At 39.0% G+C, this 23,019-nt stretch overlaps 1 protein-coding gene across 1 annotated transcript in view; it reads left to right on the forward strand.

Annotated features, from left to right (window-relative positions):
• SNW1 (SNW domain containing 1) overlaps positions 1-23,019 on the forward strand; it is a 47,751-nt gene that overhangs the window by 17,204 nt on the left and 7,528 nt on the right. The window contains exons 4-10 of the mRNA XM_003924606.4: positions 4,879-4,974; positions 5,056-5,162; positions 9,742-9,846; positions 10,485-10,554; positions 11,487-11,552; positions 14,333-14,449; positions 15,778-15,919. Of these exons, the coding sequence (XP_003924655.3) occupies positions 4,879-4,974; positions 5,056-5,162; positions 9,742-9,846; positions 10,485-10,554; positions 11,487-11,552; positions 14,333-14,449; positions 15,778-15,919 (703 nt within the window). The remainder of the gene's footprint in view (positions 1-4,878; positions 4,975-5,055; positions 5,163-9,741; positions 9,847-10,484; positions 10,555-11,486; positions 11,553-14,332; positions 14,450-15,777; positions 15,920-23,019) is intronic.

Consider the following 23,019-nt stretch of genomic DNA (forward strand, 5'->3'; position numbering starts at 1 on the left):
AGAGAAGAGTTAGAGGTGGCAGTGATGCCCTGTTTGACAACCACTGATTTAGAAGAAATAGAAATTGACTGTATAATGTACAAAGTAGGATTTTTAAAATTTTGTTATCATTCCAGAGACTAAACAGTTTATTGTATTTCTGAATTCGGACCAAGATTTCTGATTTACTTCAAAGAAGTCTGGTATTCTTTAGAAACCAGGGAGTTCTCATTGAAGTATTAATAGTGAAAGAGTAAGAATGGAAAATGCTAGCTGTTAGGTATAAGAGGTGAGAAGAGTCAGTGAGGATTCTAAGATGTAATATTCTAGGACAAGTCTAAGGCAATTGATCTCTCTACATGTGAAGTAAGTACTGCGTATAGGACTTATTAGTAATACAAAATTGGGAAGGAAAAAGTTTTTTAGCGTAAATCTTCATAGAATCAAATGCTTTTTTCCGAATTATGATTTGAGTGATAAATGTTGAAATAAGGGGCTTGGTGTATGAATTTTTGCCTCTGAAATAGTTATATAAGAAATATCACATACAGGCTAAGTGTGATGGCTCATGCCTGTAATCCCAACACTTTGAGAAGCTTGAGGTGGGAACAAAATTTGAGGCCAGGAGTTTGAGATTGGCCTGGGCATAATGAAACCCTGTCTCTTAAAGAAAAGAAATGTTACATACATACTGTACCTAAAAAATGCCTTCAAGCTATTACCCCAAAAAAACCCTAACAATTTTAAACTGACTCCACTATAAATTGTATGTTATCTTATTTGTGTGATTTCACAAACTAGCTATGGGAGATAGTGTTTTCTTTCTGTCTCATGTAGTGAACGTTTTGACAGGCTTATCCTTTCAGTCAGTCTAGTTCTTTGCTAGTTATCCGTAATAAAATATCTGTTTCACAGATGAGTTACTGCTTTATCTTGTTGACAAAGCTTATTTGTTCCTCTGATACTTTTAAGAGTATAGTATTTTTCAGATTACCCTCCCCAGCCCCCTTGCCTCCTAGAATGGACCAGTTTCTTTAGCACATTTAATTCTCAGACTATAAAAATTTGGGGGTTTGGCTGGGTGTGATGGCTCACGCCTGTATTCCCAGCACTTTGAGAGGCCAAGGTGGACGGATCGCCTGAGGTCAGGAGTTTAAGACCAGAGTGGACAACATGATGAAACCCCGGCTCTACTGAAAATACAAAAATTGGCCAGGCATGGTGGCAGGCACCTGTGACCCCAGCTTCTCAGGAGGCTGAGGCAGGGGAATCACTTAAACCCAGGAGGCGGAGGTTGCAGTGAGCTGAGATTGCCTTACTGGACTCTAGCCTAGGCAACAAGAGCAAGACATTGCATAAAAAAAAAAAAAAAAAAAAAAGAAAGAAAAAACGAAAAAAATCGGGGTTTTATAGTTAATTACTGTGGAGGAATCTTGCTTTTCAGATGTCCTTCACTCAGCCTTGTGAGATGCTAAAATCTTACTGATGCTCATTTGAAGGGTTATTAACTTTGGAATACCCAAATAAGAAGCAGCAAATGACTCTTGTATGCTAAATTACTATTGACATTTTATGTTGAACATGTATGACTACCAGGGACCCATTTACTTAGAATCCTTTCCCTATAACGATTGCTATGGAGAAGTGATAAACTCGTCATGATTAACTCTTTCATAGACTCGGTATTTTTTTCTAGTGTTGTTATATAATTTTCACCTTATGGTTGTATAAGTTTTTCCATCTTGGAAGGAAATAAGACTTTTGAGGTCAGTTAATAGCTATGTGATCTTAATGTACTGAGCCTCACTCTTTTCAATAGAGTGAGTTTTATGATCCCTTCCAAAATGAACACTCTTAGAGTATGGTGACACTAATAGCTCACATATCAGTAGTATGTGTTTTGTGCTAAAACATCTTATGCTGTCCTACCTGATCCCTTTTCTCATTCTTGAGAAAAGCAAGCTGGAGATTTCAGCGTATAGCTTATATAAAGTTATGTAGGACCTAAAATATAAACTTATTTTTTTATTCATTCATTCATTCATTTACTCTTTAAAATAGAGGTGGGGTCTTGCCATGTTTCTCAGGCTAGTCTTGAATTCCTGGGCTCAAGCTATGCTCCAACCTTGACCTTCCAAAGTGCTGGGATTACAGGCACAAGTCACTGTCACTGTTCCTAGCCTATAAACACCTTTAGCATGTGATAGAGCATCTCTAAAATTCGTTTATATATTTGTTTGTACAAAAAAAATTGATTGAATATCACCTTCGGACTAGTCATTATTATAAGCACAGGAGATACTTTTTTTTTTTGAGACAGAATCTCGCTCTGTTGCTCAGGCTGAAGGCAGTGGCACGATCTCTGTTCACTGCCACCTCCTTGTCCTGGGTTCAAGTGATTCTTCTGCCTCAGCCTCCCAATTAGCTGGGATTACAGGCATCAGCCCCCACAGCCAGCTAATTTTTGTATTTTTTTAGTAGAGACGGGGTTTCACCGTGTTGGCCAGGCTGGTCTCCAACTCCTGACCTCAGGTGATCTGCCTGCCTTGGCCTCCCAAAGTGTTGTGATTACAGGCGTGGGCCATCACATTTGGCCAGTAGATACTTTAATAATAAGGTTGCCCAAGGCTGGGCACAGTGGCTCACGTCTGCAACCTCAGCACTTTGGGAGGCTGAGGCAGGCAAATTATGAGGTCAGGAGTTGGAGACCAGCCTGGCCAATATGGTGAAACCCCGTCTCTACTGAAAAAAAAAATAACAGAAATTACCCGGGCCTGGTGGCACGTGCCTGTAGTCCCAGCTACTCTGGAGGCTGAGGCAGGAGAATCTCTTGAACCCGGGTGGCGGAGATTTTAGTGAGCTGAGATTTCGCCACTGACTCTAGTCTGGGTGACAGAGTGAGACTCTGTCTCAAAAAAAAAAAAGAAAAAAAAAAAATATATATATATATATATATATTTTTTTTTTTTTTTTTTTTGCTCACAAGTAATATGGGTATTATCATTGTGCATACCTCATAGGGTTGATAAAAAGGTTAAATTTAGTTAATAAACTCTAAAAACAGGCATGTAAAGTGCTTACTAAATAGTAGCTATTATTATTTTGATTTTTTTTTTTTTTTTTTTTTTGAGACAGTTTTGTTATTGTTGTTCAGGCTGGAGTGCAATGGCGCAGTCTTGGCTCACAGCAACCTCTGCACCCTGGGTGCAAATGATTCTCCTGCCTTGGCCTCCCATGTTCCTGGGATTACCATGCCAGGTACCCATTACTATGCCAGGCTTATTTTTCTATTTTTAATAGAGATGGGGTTTCACCATGTTGGTCAGACTGGTCTTGAACTCCTAACCTCAGGTGATCTGCCGCCTCAGCCTCCCACAGTGCTGGGATTACAGATGTGAGCCACTATTCCCGGCCCTATTTTTATTGTTTTAATAAGGGAGACAGATAATAAACAAGTAAGGTAGATAAATAATTTCATGCTGTGAACAACAGTCTTCATCACAGGAAACAGTGTTATGGAGCAAATGATTGGGTGGGGAGGGGTTGCCACTTTAGCAAGGGCAGTCAGAGGAAGCCTCGCTAATGCAGGACCTTTGATCTGAAACACACAGATTGGGAGCTTACTTGAAGAACAATGAACAACACTCTGTAAAGTCCTAGAATTGGGGAAAAGCATGTTATGTTCAAGAAACAGAGGATGAGCTAGTGTGACTGAAGCATAATGAGTGAGAGAGTAAGAGTTATAAGGGGAGATTGAAGGCATAGGCAAAGTCAGGTCAAGTTGTGTAAGCCATGAAGTGGCTCACACTTTTTTGCTCTGTTGTTTGGAGTATAAAATTAGAAATAGCATCCATTTCCTTTAAACTGTTTTAAAGAATGATGTATGATAGACTTTATTAATATAAGACTTTGCTTGTAGTAGTAAACATTTCTACAAAAAAAAAATTCTGAAGATCTCAAGTGCCTAGGAATTTTATTTTCTTCGATATTTATAAGTTGTCCTTTTAATGTACATCAGAATTTCTGACCAAAGCATTAAAGTGTAGAATGTCTATTATTTATTGAATTTTCTGTATTTCTTTTTTACTTTAAAATATGCAATGAAACTTTTTATGAAAATATTTAAGAAGTATAGACGGACCTGAAAGCAACCAATATTCTGTTTGTTAAGGGCCTGCCACATCAGCGTCACCGTTAATAGCAACCATGTTGGGCCTAGTAGAAGTCATATAACAGGCCTCAATTTGGATAATGGATATAAAATAAGTTATATATATATATATATATATATATATATATATATATATATATAGAATATATATCTTTCTTTTTCTTTTTTTTTCCTTTTGTCTTTTCACAGAAGAAAGGGTTATGGGTTTTTTAACTGTGGCACACGTTTATTTTCTTAGTCTGTGAATAGAGTTGATGGCAGAAAAGAGAAGCGTTGTAAGTAGGATGAGGTCAATAAAATTTTCCAGACCCAGTGAATTTGGAAATAATACTTGGTAACCTGACTTAAATTCTGTTGAGTTTGTAATCCAAGATAATGGTCCTATAGGCAATTTCCATTATCATTAATTTCAAGTCCTAGTGAGCCTCAAAAATAGAGATCATCAATGCATGATTTTGTTGGCACAGTTTATTTGGATACTGACTTGATTAGAAGAGCTCAAATAATTTAAATGCATGAGGTCAAGGGAAAATTACTAACTTATAGCCAGGGTAGCAATTTATGTTTATATATTTTAAGCTTCCTTGATTTTAAAATCTAAAAGACAAAATCTGTGTGTCCCAAATTTTTAAGTCTACTGAGAGGACGTGTTGACATCTGAAGCGCCTGAATGAGGTTTCTTTTCATTGTTTGCTTTTCTTAAGCCTACTTGTGTCTGAACATTTTAGGTCATTTACAGCAAATACACTGACCTGGTTCCAAAGGAGGTTATGAATGCAGATGACCCAGACCTGCAAAGGCCCGATGAAGAAGCTATTAAAGAGGTAATGGGGAATTGATGTATTTGATGACCATTTACATCCTGATTAACTTCCAAACTCTCAGTGTGATGTTTCCTATTTCAGATAACAGAAAAGACAAGAGTAGCCTTAGAAAAATCTGTATCACAGAAGGTTGCTGCAGCCATGCCAGTTCGGGCAGCTGACAAACTGGCTCCTGCTCAGTATATCCGGTATGAATCTTGCCAAGAAGACTTAGTTTCATTTTGGACTCGATTCAGCTTGGGGAGTCACTAACCCACTTAGCAACTATTATAATGCATTGTTTTGAATAATGACTTGAAGCCTGTCTACTCTCTTTACAGACAATTGAAAGCAATATTTAAGTTGTCCACTTTGGTTTTTGTTTGTTTATTTGAGGTAAGCACTCTCTGTTGCCCAGGCTGGAGTGCAGTGACACCCTCACAGCTCACTGCAGCCTGACCTCCTGGGCTCAAGTGATCCTCCTGCCTTGATGCCACCATACCTGGCTAATATTTTAATGCTTCGTAGAGACGAGGTCTCACCATGATGCTCCGGCTATTCTCAAACTCCTGGACCCAAGCGATCCTCCTGCCTTGTCATCCCAAAGTGCTAAGATAAGGTGTGAGCCACCACACTTGGCCTCTTTTTATGCTTTTTTTTTTTGGAGACAAGAGTCTTGCTTTGTTGCCCAGGCTGGAGTACAATGGTGTGATCTTGGCTCACTGCAATCTCTGCCTCCCAAGAGATTCTTCTGCCTTAGCCTCCCAAGTAGCTGGGATTACAGGTGCCCGCCATCATGCCTAGCTAAATTTTTATATTTTTAGTAGAGACAGGGTTTCACTGTGTTGGCCAGGCTGGTCTCAAACTCGTGACCTCAAATGGTCCACCCTCTTTGGCCTCCCAAAGTTCGGGGATTACAGGTGTGAGCCACTGTGCCCAACCTATGCTATATTTTTGTTTTTCTTTTTCTTTTTTTCTTTTTCTTTTTTTTCTGAGACAGAGTCTCTGTCACCCAGGCTGGAGTGCAGTGGCATGGTCTTGGTTCACTGCAACCTCTGCCTCCTGGGTTCAAGTGATTCTCCTGCCTCAGTCTTCCAAGTACCTGGGATTGCAGGCATGTACCACCATGCTCAGCTAATTTTTTTTTTTTTTTGCAAATAGCAGAATTTCCTTTAAGGCTGAATGATATTCTGTTGTGTGTATGCATGTATGCACACACACAAACACACATCACATTTTCTTTATCCATTCACCCACTGATAATCTGATTCCATATTGTGGCTATTGCAAATAATGCTGTGATGAACATAGGAGTGCAGATACCTCTTTGAGATACTGATTTCATTTTCTTTTTTTTTTTTTTGAAGACTTAATTCTCTTATATTCCTACTTCTCCTTCCCTATTCTCTCAGTATATTGTAAGTTATAGTTAAGCACTAATATTTTCATTATTGTAACAATTCACTGCTCAATCAGGTGGTTTATAATGAGTATAATTCCATTTCTGCATAACTGTTTTTCTGTGATGATGACCTTATCATTTTCTTTTCTTTTCTTTTCTTTTTTATAAGAAAAAGAATAAAGAAAAGGAAGAAAGAGAAAGAGGAAGAGGGAGAGAGGATGGGGGTATTGCTTTATTGCCCGGGCTAGAATGCAATCTAAATATGGGTATGCCTATAATTGTCCTTAATAATGGAGATATGAAAGAAAATGAGGGAAGAGAATAACAAAGAGCCAACCAACATTTCGTTTAAACTTCTAAGTTGATATGATGTGGTACTGATAAGACTGTATATTTAGTATATTTAAAGTGGAGAGTTCTATAAATGTTAATTACATTTACTTGTTCCAGATCTGAGTTCAAGTCCTGGATATCGTTGTTAATTTTCTGTCTCATTGAGCTGTCTAATATTAATGTTGAAGTCTCCCACTATTATTATGTGGGAGTCTAAGTCTGTTTATAAGTCTTGTGTGTCTGTGTATTCCTGTATTGGGTGTGTATATATTTAGGATCTTTAGCTCTTCTTGTTGTTGCATTGATCCTTTTATCATTATATAATGTCCTTCGTTGCTTCTTTTGATCTTTGTTGCTTAATTGTAACTTCTGCTTTTTATTTATTTATTTTAGCGCTCTGGTTGGTTGGTAAATCCTTCTCCATCCCTTGTTTTGAGTCTTTGTGTATCCTTCAATGTGAGATGGGTCTGGATGCAGCATACTGATGGGTTTTAGTTTTTTATTCAAATCGCCTGTCTGTCTTTGGATTGGGGGATTTAGTCAATTTAAATTTAGAATTAATAATAATATATGTGAGTTTAATACTGCCATTTAATATTAGCTGGCTATTTTGCCCATTAGTTGATGTAAATTCTTCATTATATTGATGCTCTTTTTGGTATTTTTTTAGAAAGGCTGATACTGTTCGTTCCTTTCTGTGTGTAGCGGTTCTTTCAGAAGCTCTTGTAAAGCAGGCCTGGTGGTGATGAAATCTCTGAGTGCTTGCTTATTCACAAAAAACTTTATTTTTCCTTCACTTGTGAAGCTTAGTTTTGCTGGATGTGAAATTCTGGGTTGAAAGTTCTTTTCTGGCCGGGCGCGGTGGCTCAAGCCTGTAATCCCAGCACTTTGGGAGGCCGAGGTGGGTGGATCACGAGGTCAAGAGATCAAGACCATCCTGGTCAACATAGTGGAACCCTGTCTCTACTAAAAATACAAAAAATTAGCTGGGCATGGTGGCACGTGCCTGTAATCCCAGCTACTCAGGAGGCTAAGGCAGGAGAATTGCCTGAACCCGGGAGGCAGAGGTTGCGGTGAGCCGAGATCGCGCCATTGCACTCCAGCCTGGGTAACAAGAGCGAAACTCTGTCTCAAAAAAAAAAGAAAGTTCTTTTCTTTAAGGATGTTGAATATTGGTCCCCACTCTCTTCTGGCTTGTAGGGTTTCTGCTGAGAGATCTGCTGTAAGTCTGATAGGCTTCCCTTTGTGGGTAACCTGACCTTTCTTTCTGGCTGCCCTTAGTATTTTCTCCTTCATTTCAACCCTGGTGAATCTGACGATTATGTGCCTTGGAGTTGCTCTTCTTGAGGAATATCTCTGTGGTGTTCTCTGTATTACCTTGAGTTGAATATTATCCTGCCTTACTAGGTTGGGAAAATTTTCCTGAATAATGTCCTGAAGCGTATTTTCCAGCTTGGATTCATTCTCTTCGTCACATTCAGGTACACCTATCAAGCGTAGATTAGGTCTTTTCACATAGTCCCATATTTCTTGGAGACTTTGCTCGTTCCTTTTTATCCTTTTTTCTCTAATCTTGTCTTCTTGTTTTATTTCATTGAGTTGGTCTTCGACCTCTGATATCCTTTCTTCTGCTTGATCAATTCGGCTATTAAAACTTGTGCATACTTCACGAAGTTCTCGTATTGTGTTTTTCAGCTCCATCAATTCACTTATATTCCTCTCTAAATTGTGTATTCTTGTTAACATCTTTCTTAGTTTCTTTGGCTTGGGTTAAAACAAGTTCTTTTAATTCACAGAAATTTCTCATTATCCACATTTTGAAGCATGCTTCTGTAATTGGAACACACTCGTTCTCCATCAAGCCTTGTTCTGTTGCTGATGAGAAACTATGATCCCCCGCTGAGGGAGAGGTGTTCTGATCTTGGGTATTCTCCGCCTTTTTTGGCTGTTTTCTTCCCTTTGTTATAAATTTATCCATCTGTGGTCTTTGTATTTACCATCTTTGTAATTGGGTTTCTGAGTAGACGTCCAACTTACTGATTCTCAGCGCCGAAATCTGAGCAACCCACTGCACCGACTAAATCAGCGGCGTTAAGATTGATGGTGCTTTTCTGACTCTGCACCAAGAGTCGCGCTGGTGACCCGTGGGGCTTCTCCGCTGGGAATCTCCTGGTGCGTGAGCATCAAGAATTCATGTGAAGGTGTGGCGTCCTCTTGTTCTTTGCGCTTTCACTGGGAGCTACAATCCCGAGCTGCTAGTGATCAGCCATCTTGGATCTCTCTCCAATTTTTATATTTTTAGTGGAGATGGGGTTTTACCATTTCGGCCAGGCTGGTCTCAAACTTCTGACCTCAGATGATCTGCCCATCTCAGCCTCCCAAAGTGCTAGGATTACAGGCATGAGCCAACTGGCCCGGCCCTATGCTATTTTCAAAATACATTTTTTGTTCTTAGAAATTAACAGTCACTTGTAGTATATGACCTAAATCACAATTATTATTTATAGTTTTCCATTTATGGGTAATAGATATCTTTATAATACTTCTAAATTTTGAGGTGTTTCACTTGACTGAATCTTTGCATAGAGATGAATCACATGCAGGTATTAAGGGAAAATTCAGAGCCTGTAGGGCTGCTGTTATTATTCTTTTCTCTGTTTTATAACCTATGATTAATCAAAAACTTCTGACTGTAAATTGCCTGCTGGGATTATTATGAGTGTTTTTTCCCTAGATGCAGGCATAGCAAATAGGTACTGTTTTCTAAACTGCTTATCTGTGAAACTGAACACTGCATCTTCGATGTTGGAAAATGTATGAGGTTGGGTTATCTGCACACTAATACCACTCAAGCTTTTATTTCATCTGTAACTCATAATTTCTGTTCTTTTATCTCTCTTACTGTCTGCTTTGTCTAAATATTTTGTTAATTTTCTATTAATACTTTGTGAAAGGAATTGAAAATGTAGTCTAGCTTAAGGTTGTAACAGAAGGAAAATGCCTTCTGAAAGCTTGAACTAGTTACACCTTTAGTTTTTATCTGCTTTCTTCAGATACACACCATCTCAGCAAGGAGTGGCTTTCAACTCTGGAGCTAAACAGAGGGTTATTCGGATGGTAGAAATGCAGAAGGATCCAATGGAGCCTCCAAGGTTCAAGTAAGTAAAAAGGAGGAGGCTACTAATACACACAAAAATATGGATGAATCTCAAAACAATTATGCTGAGTAAAGGAAGCCAGGCAAAAACAAGTATGTACACTATGATTCCATTTATACAAAACTCTAGGAGAGAGTTTTTCTGTAGTGACAGAAAGATCAGTGATTGCCTCTGTGGAAGGAGGTAGGGACAAAGAGGAGATGGGAGGGACAAGAGGAATAGACAAGGGGCAAGCAGAAACTTCTGGGGATGACAGGTATGTTCACTATCTTGATTGTGATGATGATTTCACAGGTGCTTATTTGTGTCAAAATCTAATCAAATTGTATACTTTAAATATGTACAGCTAATTAAATGTCAATTATCTCAATAAAGGTGCTTTTTTAAATGAAAAAAGTTATATTACTCTGCAAAATGACAATAATATTGGGAGGTGGGGTGAGTAACAATGATGACAAAGTTGGCCATATTTTATTCATTGTCATAGTGGAGTGGTATGTGCATTTCATTATACAGCCTCTGTTTTTGTCTATGTTTGAAACTTTTATGCAAGAAAAAAGAGGAGGGGAGACTTGATGTGATGACTAAAAGGGAGGAAACTATATCACTCTCTGGTTGTGTTTTGATTTATACTTCAGGATTAATAAGAAAATTCCCCGGGGACCACCTTCTCCTCCTGCACCTGTCATGCATTCTCCTAGCCGAAAGGTATTCTTTGCTGTAGTCTAAAATCTTTTTTTCTACTCATGATTATTAGTTTTATAGATAATTTCCCGATACCTATACAGGTACTTGTCACCACACTGACTTGTAGTTTCTTTTTTTATTTTTCAAGATGAAGTATCAAGAACGCCTATGAAAATTTATGTAACATGTTAGCTATAAGTTTTGTTATTAGTAACCCAAATCCTCCTTTTAATGGAATGGACAGGGTCTGCCGTTTCACTTAAAAAGATGTTACAGGAAGTGAATATATTGGTTCATTAGGTCTCTGATAATTTGAGTGACTTTTAAGATACGTTTTGTTACTCCAAAGAACAGTTTTTCATCCAAAAGAAGTCACATTGGCTGGGCACAGTGGCTCACACCTGTAATCCCAGCTCTTTGGGAGGCAGAGGCAGGTGGATTATCTGAGGTCAGGAGTTTGAGAACAGCCTGGCCAACATGGAGAAACCCCGTCTCTACTGAAAAAAAAAAACAAAAAAACCACACACACAAAATTAGCCGGGTGTGGTGACGTATGCCTGTAATCTCAGCTACTGGGGAGGCTGAGGCAGGAGACTTGTTTGAACCCAGGAGACAGAGGTTGCAGTGAGCCAGGATCACACCATTGCACTCCAGCCTGAGCAACAAAAATGAAATTCCATCTCAAAAAAAAAGTCATGGAAAAATACTAGCCAACATTTATAACTGTCAAAAATAATTTCTAGATTATTTTCCATTTTTCACAGTAATTCAAAGTTATCGCTAGAATTAATGATACAGTAAACTAGTGCTAGCAAACAAATGGATTGTTGGCCTTTCACTATGTATGTGCATATGTCAGTGTATTTGGAGCTGTCTTTGAAGATAAAGATGATACTTAGATTACTTTGTAGACTATGAATCTAACCCTGTCTCTTCTTTCACTCTTAACTCAGATGACTGTAAAGGAACAACAAGAGTGGAAGATTCCTCCTTGTATTTCTAACTGGAAAAATGCAAAGGTAAGTAAGTTGTAAAAAATATCAGTCTCTGTTAGTACTGTAACCTACTGGAAAACACCAATAAAAGCAACTACAGCCTAGGTAACTATAGTTGAAACAACACATGGCTTAACTGAAGATTTTCAAAAAGGAATGCCCAAATTGGTGACTTTTTTAATGTAATAAAAATGTTAGTATGCCAGGCACATGAATACCATGTCAGTTTTTCTTTTTGTTTTGTTTTGTTTTGTTTTGAAACAAAGTCTCATTCTGTCACCAGGCTGGAGTGCAGTGGCACAATCTCAGCTCACTGCAACCTTTGCCTCTCAGGTTCAGGTGATTCCCCTGACTCAGCCTCTTGAGTAGTTGGGACTATAGGTACATGCCACCACACGCAGCTAATTTTTTATATTTTAGTAGAGACAGAGTTTCACCATGTTGGCCAGGATGGTATCTATCGATCTCCTGACCTCATGATATGCCTGCCTCAGCTGCCCAGAGTGCTGGGATTACAGGCGTGAGCCACCAAGCCTGGCCCCATGTCAGTTCTTTTAGTGAATTGTAGCTAGCAGAAGCACATAGAGAAGGAATAAATACAATAAAGTGCCGTATAAATACAAGATGGTATTTAGAAACTCAAATTGATATCAAAAATTATTTCTAAAAGAAACTGGTGGAAAAGATTATATGACAAAAGAACAGAAGTTTGGTTAAGTGCTTTATTTTTTATTTAAATGGGGTTTCACCATGTTGGTCAGGCTGGTCTTGAACTCCCGACCTCAGGTGATCCACCCGCTTTGGCCTCCAAAGTGCTTGGATTACTGGTGTGAGCCACCACGCCCAGCCTGGTTAAGTGCTTTAATTTTCAACTACTTGGCTCTGTAGTAGCGAAGATTTAAGCTATGTATTTCTAATAATTGCCGAAACTTTCAGGAGTTGTTAAGAATCTATCGATTGTGGGATAGATTTTCTAATCACTCTTTCCTCTTCCCTGAATCATAGTTCATGATTTTATTTTTGATGGGTGAAGAAGACCATTAAGTTTCTTAAGGGAATTTATGTATTCATCCTAAAAGAATTTGTTGGCTGGTCTGATTTAATATTATGTAACTGGATGGTATCTTGAGCTGGTTCTGTAACACTTTATTTTATTCTGAAACTGTGGACTAAAGGACAACATTTAAGAGACTAGTCAGAAATCTGGAAAGTAAAGCTAAGCCTGAAAGTTAACATAGATATTCAAGCATAGTTCTTGAGTTACTGAGATGCAAAGTTTTGTAATGTAGAATTTTAGTTGTCTATCTAACCTTTTTTTTTTTCCTTTTCTTTCTTTTTTTTTTTTATTTTCTTTTTTTTGAGACAGTGTCTCACTCTGTTGCCTAGGCTGGATGATTATGGCTCACTGCAGCCTCAACCTCCCAGGCTCAGGTGATCCTCCCACCTCAGCCTCCCGAGTAGTTGGGACCACATGTGTGTACCACCATGCCTGGCTACTTTTTTGTATTTTTGGTAGAGATGGGGTTTTTCCATGTTGCCAGGCTGGTCTTGAACTCCTGGACTCAAGCAATCCACCTGCCTTGGCCTCCCAAAGTGTTGGGTTACAGGTCTGAGCCACTGTGCCCAGCCTTTTTTTTTCTATTTACTAAAACTTCGGGGTTCTAAGAATACAACAGATCATTAAGACAGTACAGCAGATTTAACTTCTGTAAGTGCTAAGATCATAGTGATTTATTCTATCTTTATTTGACTGTTATATTTACTTGAGCAACTATTGAACTGTTTGACAATGACTTCCTTTTATTATAATCCACAATTACTAATACAAGTATTTAGTTATCCAGAGCTTGGCTTCTGAAATCCTGTTGTCTGAGTTTAAATCCTAGTTCATCCACTTAACAGAATGACCTTGGGGATGTTACCAAAGCATCAGTGAAATGGACACAATAATGTTAGAAGCTTTGTAGAGGTATTGTGAAGGTTAAATGAGACCATCAGTGTATTTGATCTTCTACATAAAGCACTCATTGATAGCTCCTGTTGTTTTGCATCATTATGAAGAAAGATATAAGGAAAAAGAACCTCCAGTTAAGTGGTTCTCAAAATGTGGGCATATTTAAATTTAATTTTAGCCAGGTTCGGTGGCTCATGCCTGTAATCCCAGCACTTTGGGAGGCTGAGGGTGGATCACCTGAGGTCAGGAGTTCAAAACCACCCTGGCCAACATGGTAAAACCCCGTCTCTACTAAAAATACAAAAATTAGTCAGGCATGGTGTTGTATGCATGTAGTACCAGCTACTCGGGAGGCTGAGGCAGGAGAATCACTTGAACCCAGGAGGCAGAGGTTGCAGTGAGCTGAGATCACAGCACTGCACTCCCGCCTGGGTGACAGAGCAAGACCTCATCTCAAAAATAAATAAATTAGGCCGGGCGCGGTGGCTCAAGCCTGTAATCCCAGCACTTTGGGAGGCCGTGGCGGGTGGATCACGAGGTCAAGAGATCGAGATCATCCTGGTCAACATGGTGAAACCCCGTCTCTACTAAAAAAAAAATACAAAAAACTAGCTGGGCGTGGTGGCGCATGCCTGTAATCCCAGCTAATTAGGAGGCTGAGGCAGGAGAATTGTCTGAACCCAGGAGGCGGAGGTTGCGGTGAGCCGAGATCGCGCCATTGCACTCCAGCCTGGGTAACAAGAGCGAAACTCCGTCTCAAAAAAATTAATTAATTAATTAATTAAATTAATTAAATTAATTTAACTTTAAGTACTTCTGTGACTGGGTTTTCTGTCTGCTTTCCTTCTAGGGTTATACAATTCCATTAGACAAACGTCTGGCTGCTGATGGAAGAGGACTACAGACAGTACACATAAATGAAAATTTTGCCAAACTGGCCGAAGCCCTCTACATTGCTGATCGGAAGGTTGGTTGGTTATCATTTAATGCTCTTGTTACTTTTAAAATCCATTCTTTATTACCTAAGGTACTGATAATTTAACTATAGTACTGAGCACCTAGAGAGTCTCACCTATGGTATGCGTGTCAGAGATGACAGCTACTAATTGCAGCTCTGTGTATGCTCCCAGCCTTTGTAGATGTGTACACACACCCCACAGTGGTGATCCAACTCCCTCACAACATGCCAGAATAATGATTTGATAGGACGATCCATTTTATGAAGATTGCTAGGTTTCATAATTCTCAATTTCAAATTTTCCTCTATGTTACATGTCCCCCAAAAGGGCAGTTGCAGGAAAAGGCGGATAAACATTCTGATGAATTGAATGCTAAATGGCATTAATAGCATTGGCCATCTATTAATATTATATACTGTATTAAATATTATGGAATTAGGCTGGGCACAGTGGCTCATGCGTATAATCCCAGCAGTTTGGGAGACCGAGACGGGTGGATTGCTTGAGGTTGGGCGTTAGACCAGCCTGGCCAACGTGGTGAAACTCCACCTCTACTAAAAATAAAAAAATTAGCAGGGTGTGGCATGCACCTGTAATCCAAGCTACTTGGAAGGTTGAGGCAGGAGAATCACTTGAACCTGACAGGTGGGGGTTGCAGTGAGCCAAGATTGCACCACTGCACTTCAGCCTGGGCAACAGAATAAGACAGTTCATCTCAAAAAAATATATATAAATATTATGGAATTGATATGTAATGTTGAAATTCACACACATCATAGCATGTGTTTAGAACATAGAAAACTGTGTCTTCTGTATCACAGTGAGTACCCTTATAAAAGTTCTCTAGCAGATGTAAGTTAAGATTTTCTCTTGAGTTGACTTGCTTAATTTTGAACATGTAAACAGTCCCTTATTTATTTATTTTTGAGATGGATCTCACTGTGTTGCCAGGCTGGTCTCAAGCTCCTGAGCTTAAGCAGTCCTTCCACCCTGGCGTCCCAAAGTGCTGGGATTACAGGAGAGAGCCACTACACTTGGCTTTAATTTTGTTTTTTAGATTGTTTCTGAGAAAGCATTATTGAACTACTTGACTTACAAGATTAATTGTGGTCACTATAGTTTCATTCACTAAAATATTCCCAGAGAAAAAAACTGACCTTGCAGTGTCTTCCAGGCAGGATATCTTTTAGTGGAAAAGAATCTTTGTTTTAATTAACAGTAACAAATCTGAATTCTGTATAATTGCTCTTACCAGCCAGATGTTAGGGAGTTGGATGATAGCTATAAATATTTATCCCGTGATAGTGTCTTGTTTAACAAATGACTTTACTAACAGGCTCGTGAAGCTGTGGAAATGCGTGCCCAGGTAGAGAGAAAAATGGCTCAAAAAGAAAAGGAAAAACATGAAGAGAAACTTAGAGAAATGGCCCAGAAAGCCAGGGAGAGAAGAGCTGGGATCAAAACTCATGTGGAAAAAGGTATGACATTCTCATTACTGAACTGAATTTACTTGGTGAACAAAATATATCTCATTTTAGAAAATCTTTTTTTCCTACTGCATATAAAGTAGGTACATATAAACAAAATTTAGATATTTCAGGTATAGTTTAGAAATGGAAAGTAATCTGTGCGTTAGTAAGCTGAAGCAACAGGCGATAAGAGTATATATTTAAAGACGGGCCTTCAGTTTGGGACAGTACCAGAAGTTTTTAAACTTCTGAGCAATATATTTTTCAAAATTGCATTATTACTCAAATGATAGGCTTGATTTTTCTCTTATTTTAATTGCAATACTTAAGAGAAATCAGGTCTCTAACTGAATAATTCCGCTCCCTCATACGGTAAGATAATCCAGAGTTTTTCTGTCTTGTAGTCTAATGCATTTCTAATCATTAAATCTTCCAGTATTTTCTCTCTGGCTTTACTTAGTGGTCTACATTGGTGTATTAATTCAATTGAAGTGGGAAGATGAATCCTCATTGAAATTTTTTAAGGGTGGTTTTTCTTGCATTACTAAATTCTTACCTAGTACATTTATTCATACTTTCATTTATGTAGTTCATATTGAGCATCTGCTTTGTGCAGGGTTCCCTTTTAGACGTAAGGGGTTTTTGCTAGACAGTGGATGGGGGAATGGGATGCAACAGTTAACATTCTAGTGAATGTAGACAGAAAAAAGTTAATCATGTAGTGTAGTAAAAGGTAGTAATTGCTGTGGAGGAAAAACAATACAGGGAAGGAGGATATAAAATTGCCAGAAGGTGAGAGTGGTCAAAGAGCCCTCACTTCTGAGATAGTACTTTTAGCAGAAATACTTGAAGGAAGTAAGGAAGCAAGCCATGTGACTATCTGGGGGAAGAGCATCCCACAAAGAAGGGCCAGCAAGTACAAGGCTCTGAGATGGGAGTATGCCTAGTGTGGCTCAATAAAGAGCAGGCAGGACAATAAGGCTGGATTGTTTGAGAAAGAAGGGGATGAGTAGGAGATGAGGTGTCAGAATAGTTAGGGCAGGTGGGAAGAGTAGTGGCCAGATTATGTTTGGCCACTGCCTAACCATTGTAAAGATAAACTTTCTACTTCAAGTGAAAAGGGAAGCAATTGCAGGGTTTTGAGTAGAGTGATGCGATCTGACATATTGTTTTCCAGCTTTATTGAGGTATAATTGACAAATAAAATTCTATAAAGTATACAAGAAGATGTTTTAGTATATACTGTGAAGTGTTCACCAGTGTCCTGCCAGTTAACTTACCAATCACCTCTTACAGTTACTTTTTAAATTTTTTGGTGAGAACATATAAGATCTACTCTCTTATGTTACTAGATGGAAAGTTTCTACTGTTGTCAAAAAAAAAAAAAGATCTACTCTCTTAGCAAATTTCAAATATACAATGCAGTATTGTTAACTATAGTTACCATACAGTATATTAGATTTCCAGAATTTACTCATCCTGCATAAATCAAACTTTGTACCATATGACCATTTCCCCTAACATACATTTTTGAAAGACCTCCCTGGCTGCTGTCTTAAAAATACATTACTGTGAAATGGGCATCGGTTAATGCCTTCCAAATAAACTATAAGATATGGTAACAAGTGGTAGCGAAAACATGGTCAGATATTGGATGTATTTTGGTGGTAGAGTTGACAAAATTTGTTTGTGGATTAGATGGAGATACAAAAAAAAGTAGGAGTTAAGGATGACTCTGCACCTGGTCTTTCCTGCTGTTTTATTATGAAAATTTTCAAACATACAGAAAAGCTAAAAGAATTATATAACCTACCACTTAGTCTACGCTTAATTTTTTTTTTTTAACAATTAACATTACTCCCATGAAAGAAAAGCTCAGGACTTGACAGCTTCACTGCTAAATTCTTCCAAACATTTAAAGAACGAAATACCAGTTGTACTCAGACTATTCCAAAAAATGGAAGAGAAGGGAGTGCTTCCAAATTTATTCTACGAAGTCATTAGACAAATATACAACAAATAAGAAAACCACGGCTAACATCCTTGATAGTTATAGATGCAAAAATCCTTAACAAAATTCTAAGAAACAGAATTCAACAAGACATTAAAAAATCATTCATCATATCAACTGAACTATCCTTCATCCCAAGGATGCAAGGATGATTCAGTATATGCAAATCAGTAAGTGTGATACATCACATTAATAGAACCAAGAATAAGAATCATAGCGTCATTTCAATAGAACCTGAAAAAGCATTTGATAAAATTCAACATCCCTTCATGATGAAAACGATTAACAAAGTGGGCTTAGAAGGAACATACCTAAAAATATTTAAAGCCACATATGACATACCCACAGCTGACATTATACTGAATGGAGAAAAATTGAAAGTCTTTACTCTGAGATCTGGAACAAGGCAAGGGTGCCCACTTTCACCACTATAATTCCATATAGGACTGGAAGTCCTTGACAGAGGAACGTAGGCAAGAGAAAGAAAGAAAGGGCATCCAGATTGGAAAGGAAGGCAAGGCACAGTGGCTCACACCTGTAGTCCCAGCACTTTGGGAGGCTGAGGCAGGTGGATCACTTGAGGTCAGGAGTTCAAGACCAGCCTGGCCAACAGGGTGAAACCCTGTTTCTACTAAAACTACAAAAATTAGCTGGGTATGGTGGGGCTCACTTATAATGCCAGCTACTTAGTATGCTGAAGCACAGGAATTGCTTGAGTCCGGGAGGCAGAGGTTACAGTGAGCTGAGATCATGCTACTGCACTCCAGCATGGGCAACAAAGCAAGACTCCATCTTAAAAAACAAGGAAGACATCAAATTATATTTTGTCAGAGACAGTATGATCCTATATTTAGAAAAACCTAATGACACTAACCAAAAAACTTAAAACTGATAAATGAATTCAGTAACATTACAAGATACAAAACCAACATACAAAAATTTATAGCATTTCTATATACAAATAGCATACTCAAAAAAAAAAACAAACAACAACAACAAAACAAATAGCATACTCAAGCTGAAAAACAAAAAGGCAGTCCCATTTATAATAGCTCCAAAAAACTACCTAGGAATAAACTTTTTTTTTTTTTTTTTTTTTGGAGATAGTCTCACTCCATTGCCCAGGCTGAAGTTCAGTGATGCAGTCTTGCCTCACTGCAACATCTGCTTCCTGGGCTCAAGTGATTCTCATGTCTCAGCCTCCCGAGTAGCTGGGACAACAGGCATGTGCCACCACCCCTGGCTAATTTTTTTTATTTTTAGTAGAGATGGGGTTTCACTACATTGGCCAGGCTGGTCTCGGACGTCAGGTGATCACCCACCTTTGCCTTCCCAAAGTGCTGGGATTATAGGCACAAGCTACTATCCCCGGCCTCATAAGAATAAACCACAGAAATGAAAGATCTTCACAAAGAAAATGATAAAAGACTGATGAAAGTAATTGAAGAGGAGACTGGGCATGGTGGCTCACACCTGTTATCCCAAAACTTTGGGAGGCCAAGGCAGAAGGATTACTTAAGGTCAGGAGTTCAAGACTAGCCTAAGCAACATAGAACATATATTCTCTCTCTCTCTCTCTCTCTCTCTCTCTCTCTCTCTTTCTCTTTCTCTCTTTCTTTTGTTCTAAGTACGACACAATAGCACCCTATCTCTTATTTTTAAAAAAATTAAGTTAAAAATAAAAAGACATTGAAGAAACTTTCCATAGTAAATGGAAAGATAGCCCATGCTCATGAATTGGAAAAATTAGTATCGTTAAAATGTTTATACTACCCAAAACTAGCTATAGACGCAATGCAATCCCTATCAAAATACCAGTGGCATTCTTTTTTTTTTTTTTTTTTTTTTTTGAGACGGAGTTTCGCTCTTGTTACCCAGGCTGGAGTGCAATGGCGCGATCTCGGCTCACCGCAACCTCCGCCTCCTGGGTTCAGGCAATTCTCCTGCCTCAGCCTCCTGAGTAGCTGGGATTACAGGCACGCACCACCATGCCCAGCTATTTTTTTTGTATTTTTAGTAGAGACGGGGTTTCACCATGTTGACCAAGATGGTCTCGATCTCTTGACCTTGTGATCCACCCGCCTCGGCCTCCCAAAGTGCTGGGATTACAGGCTTGAGCCACCGCGCCCGGCTCCAGTGGCATTCTTTACAGAAATAGAAAAACAATACTAAACTTTGTATGGAACCACAAGAGACCCCAAATAACCAAAGCAATCCTGAATAAAAAGAACAAAACTGGAGGCATCACACTGCCTGGCTTCAAAATATACTACAAAGCTTTAGTAACTAAAGCAGCATGGTACTGCCATAAAAAGAGACACATAGACCAGTGGAGCACAATAGAGAACCCAGAAATAAATGTATTGGTTGTAAATGCATGGAATTTTTTGTTTGTTTGGAGACAGGGTCTCACTTTGTCATCCAGCCTGGAGTGCAGTGGTGTAATCTTAGCTCACTGCAACCTCTGCCTCCCAGGCTCAAGCTGTCCTCCCGCTTCTGCCTCCCAAATAACTGGGACTAAGGCATGCACCACCATGCCTGGCTAATTTTTGTATTATTTGTAGAGACAGGGTTTTGCCATTTCACCCAGGTTGGTCTTGAACTCCTGGCCTGAGTGATCCATCCGCCTCAGCCTCCCAAGGTGCATTATAGACATGAAACCCACCGTGCCCAGCCCATGCATGGATTTTTTTTTTTTTTTTTTTTTTTTTTTTGAGACGGAGTTTCGCTCTTGTTACCCAGGCTGGAGTGCAATGGCGCGATCTCGGCTCACCGCAACCTCCGCCTCCTGGGCTCAGGCAATTCTCCTGCCTCAGCCTCCTAAGTAGCTGGGATTACAGGCACGCGCCACCACGCCCAGCTAGTTTTTTGTATTTTTAGTAGAGACGAGGTTTCACTCTGTTGACCAGGATGATCTCGATCTCTCGACCTCGTGATCCACCTGCCTCAGCCTCCCAAAGTGCTGGGATTACAGGCTTGAGCCACCGTGCCCGGTCCATGCATGGATTTTTAACAATAATGCCCAAAGCATACATTGGGGAAAGGATAGTCTCTTCAGTAAATGATGCTCTGAAAACTGAATATTCACGTGCAAAAGAATGAAAATAGATCCCTATTTCTTATCACATACAAGAATCACATTAAAATGGATTAAAGACTTAAATGTAAGGCCTGAACTATGAAACTACTAGATGAAGACATTGGGACATGCTTCAGAACATTGGTCTGGGCAAAGATATTTTGGGTAAAATCACAGAAGCACAGACAGCAGAAGCAAAAATAGACATATGGGATTGTGCCAAGCTAAAAGGCTTCTGCACAGCAAACAGTCAGCAGAGTGAAGAGGCCACCTACAGAATGGGAGAAAATGGTTGCAAACTATCCATTTAAGAAAGAATTAATAACCAGAATGTACAAGAACTCAATTCAACAGCAAAGAAACCAGATAATCTTGATTTTAAAATGGGCAAATGGGCTGGGTGCAGTGACTCATGCCTGTAATCCTAGCACTTTGGGAGGCCAAGGTGGGTGGATCACCTGAGGTCAGGAGTGCAAGACCAGCCTGGCCATCATGGTGAAACCCCATCTTTAAAAAATAATAATAATAATAAATGGGAAATGATCTGAATAGACAGTCTCAAAAGAAGACATAATTATGGCTAACAGGTATATGAAAAAATGTTCGGCATCACTAATCATCAGGGAAATTCAAATCAAAACCACAGTGAGATATTATGTCAGCCCAGTTAAAAATGGCTATCATTAAAAAGGCAATATCAGATGCTGGCAGCGATACAGAAGGGGGAATGCCAGTACATTGTTGGTAAGAATCTAATGTAGTACAGCCACTATGGAAAACAGTATGGCAGTTCTTCAAAAAACTGAAAACAGAGCTACCACATGATCCAGCAGTTCACTGCTGGTTATATATCCAAAAGGAAATCAGTGTATCAGAGTGATATTTGTACTCCCATGTTTATTGCGGCATTCTTTACAATATCTAAGATACGGAATCAAGTTATTTGTTCAGTAGATGAATGGATAAAGAAAATATGGTCTGTATATACAATGGGATATTACTCAGCCATAAAAAAAGAATGAAATCATGTAATTTGCAACAATATGGATGGTACTGAAGGTTATTAAGTGAATAAGACAGCACAGAAATACAGATACTGAATCTTCTCAGTTTTATGTGGAAGCTAAAAAAGTTGGTCTCAAGGAAGTAGAGAGTAGAATGGTGGTAACCAGTGGTTGGGAAGGATGCTGGGGATGGGAAATGAAGAGAGATTGGTTGATGATAGAAAGAGTAAGTTCTAGGGCTGAGCGCGTTGGCTCAAGCCTGTAATCCCAGCACTTTGGGAGGCCGAGGCGGGTGGATCACAAGGTCAAGATATTGAGACCATCCTGGTCAACATGGTGAAACCCCATCTCTACTAAAAATACAAAAAATTAGCTGGGCATGGTGGCACGTGCCTGTAATCCCAGCTACTCAGGAGGCTGAGGCAGGAGAATTGCCTGAACCCAGGAGGCGGAGGTTGCGGTGAGCTGAGATCGCGCCATTGCACTCCAGCCTGGGTAACAAGAGCGAAATTCCGTCTCAAAAAAAAAAAAAAGAAAAGAAAGAGTAAGTTCTGATGTTCCTAGCACAGTGGGGTGAATAGTTAATGATTATTTATTACATATTACAAAATAGTTAGAAGATTTAGAATGTTCCCAACACAAAGAAATGATATATATTTGAGGCGATGGATATCCTAATTACCGATTTGATTGTTATGTATTTTATGCATGGATCAAATATATATGCCCCATAAATATGTGTAATTATTATATCAATAAAAGTTAATTTTAAAAGCAATTAACATTGCGAGGTTTGCTTTATCACATATTTGCCCATCTCTAGAATTCACATTTAAAACTTAAATACTGTTTATTAGACTTAAATTAATTGCAAATAAGGTTTAAAAGGCTGAATGTGACTACAAAGAAATTTGGAATTTTCTCTCTAAAGAATATTCTGTTGTTCAAAATATTGGCTGGGCATGGTGGATCACTTGAGGTCAGGAGTTCAAGACCAGCCTGGCCAATATGGTGA

Source organism: Saimiri boliviensis, chromosome 2 (assembly GCF_048565385.1).
Source record: "Saimiri boliviensis isolate mSaiBol1 chromosome 2, mSaiBol1.pri, whole genome shotgun sequence".
In the NCBI taxonomy this organism is placed as follows: domain Eukaryota; kingdom Metazoa; phylum Chordata; class Mammalia; order Primates; family Cebidae; genus Saimiri; species Saimiri boliviensis.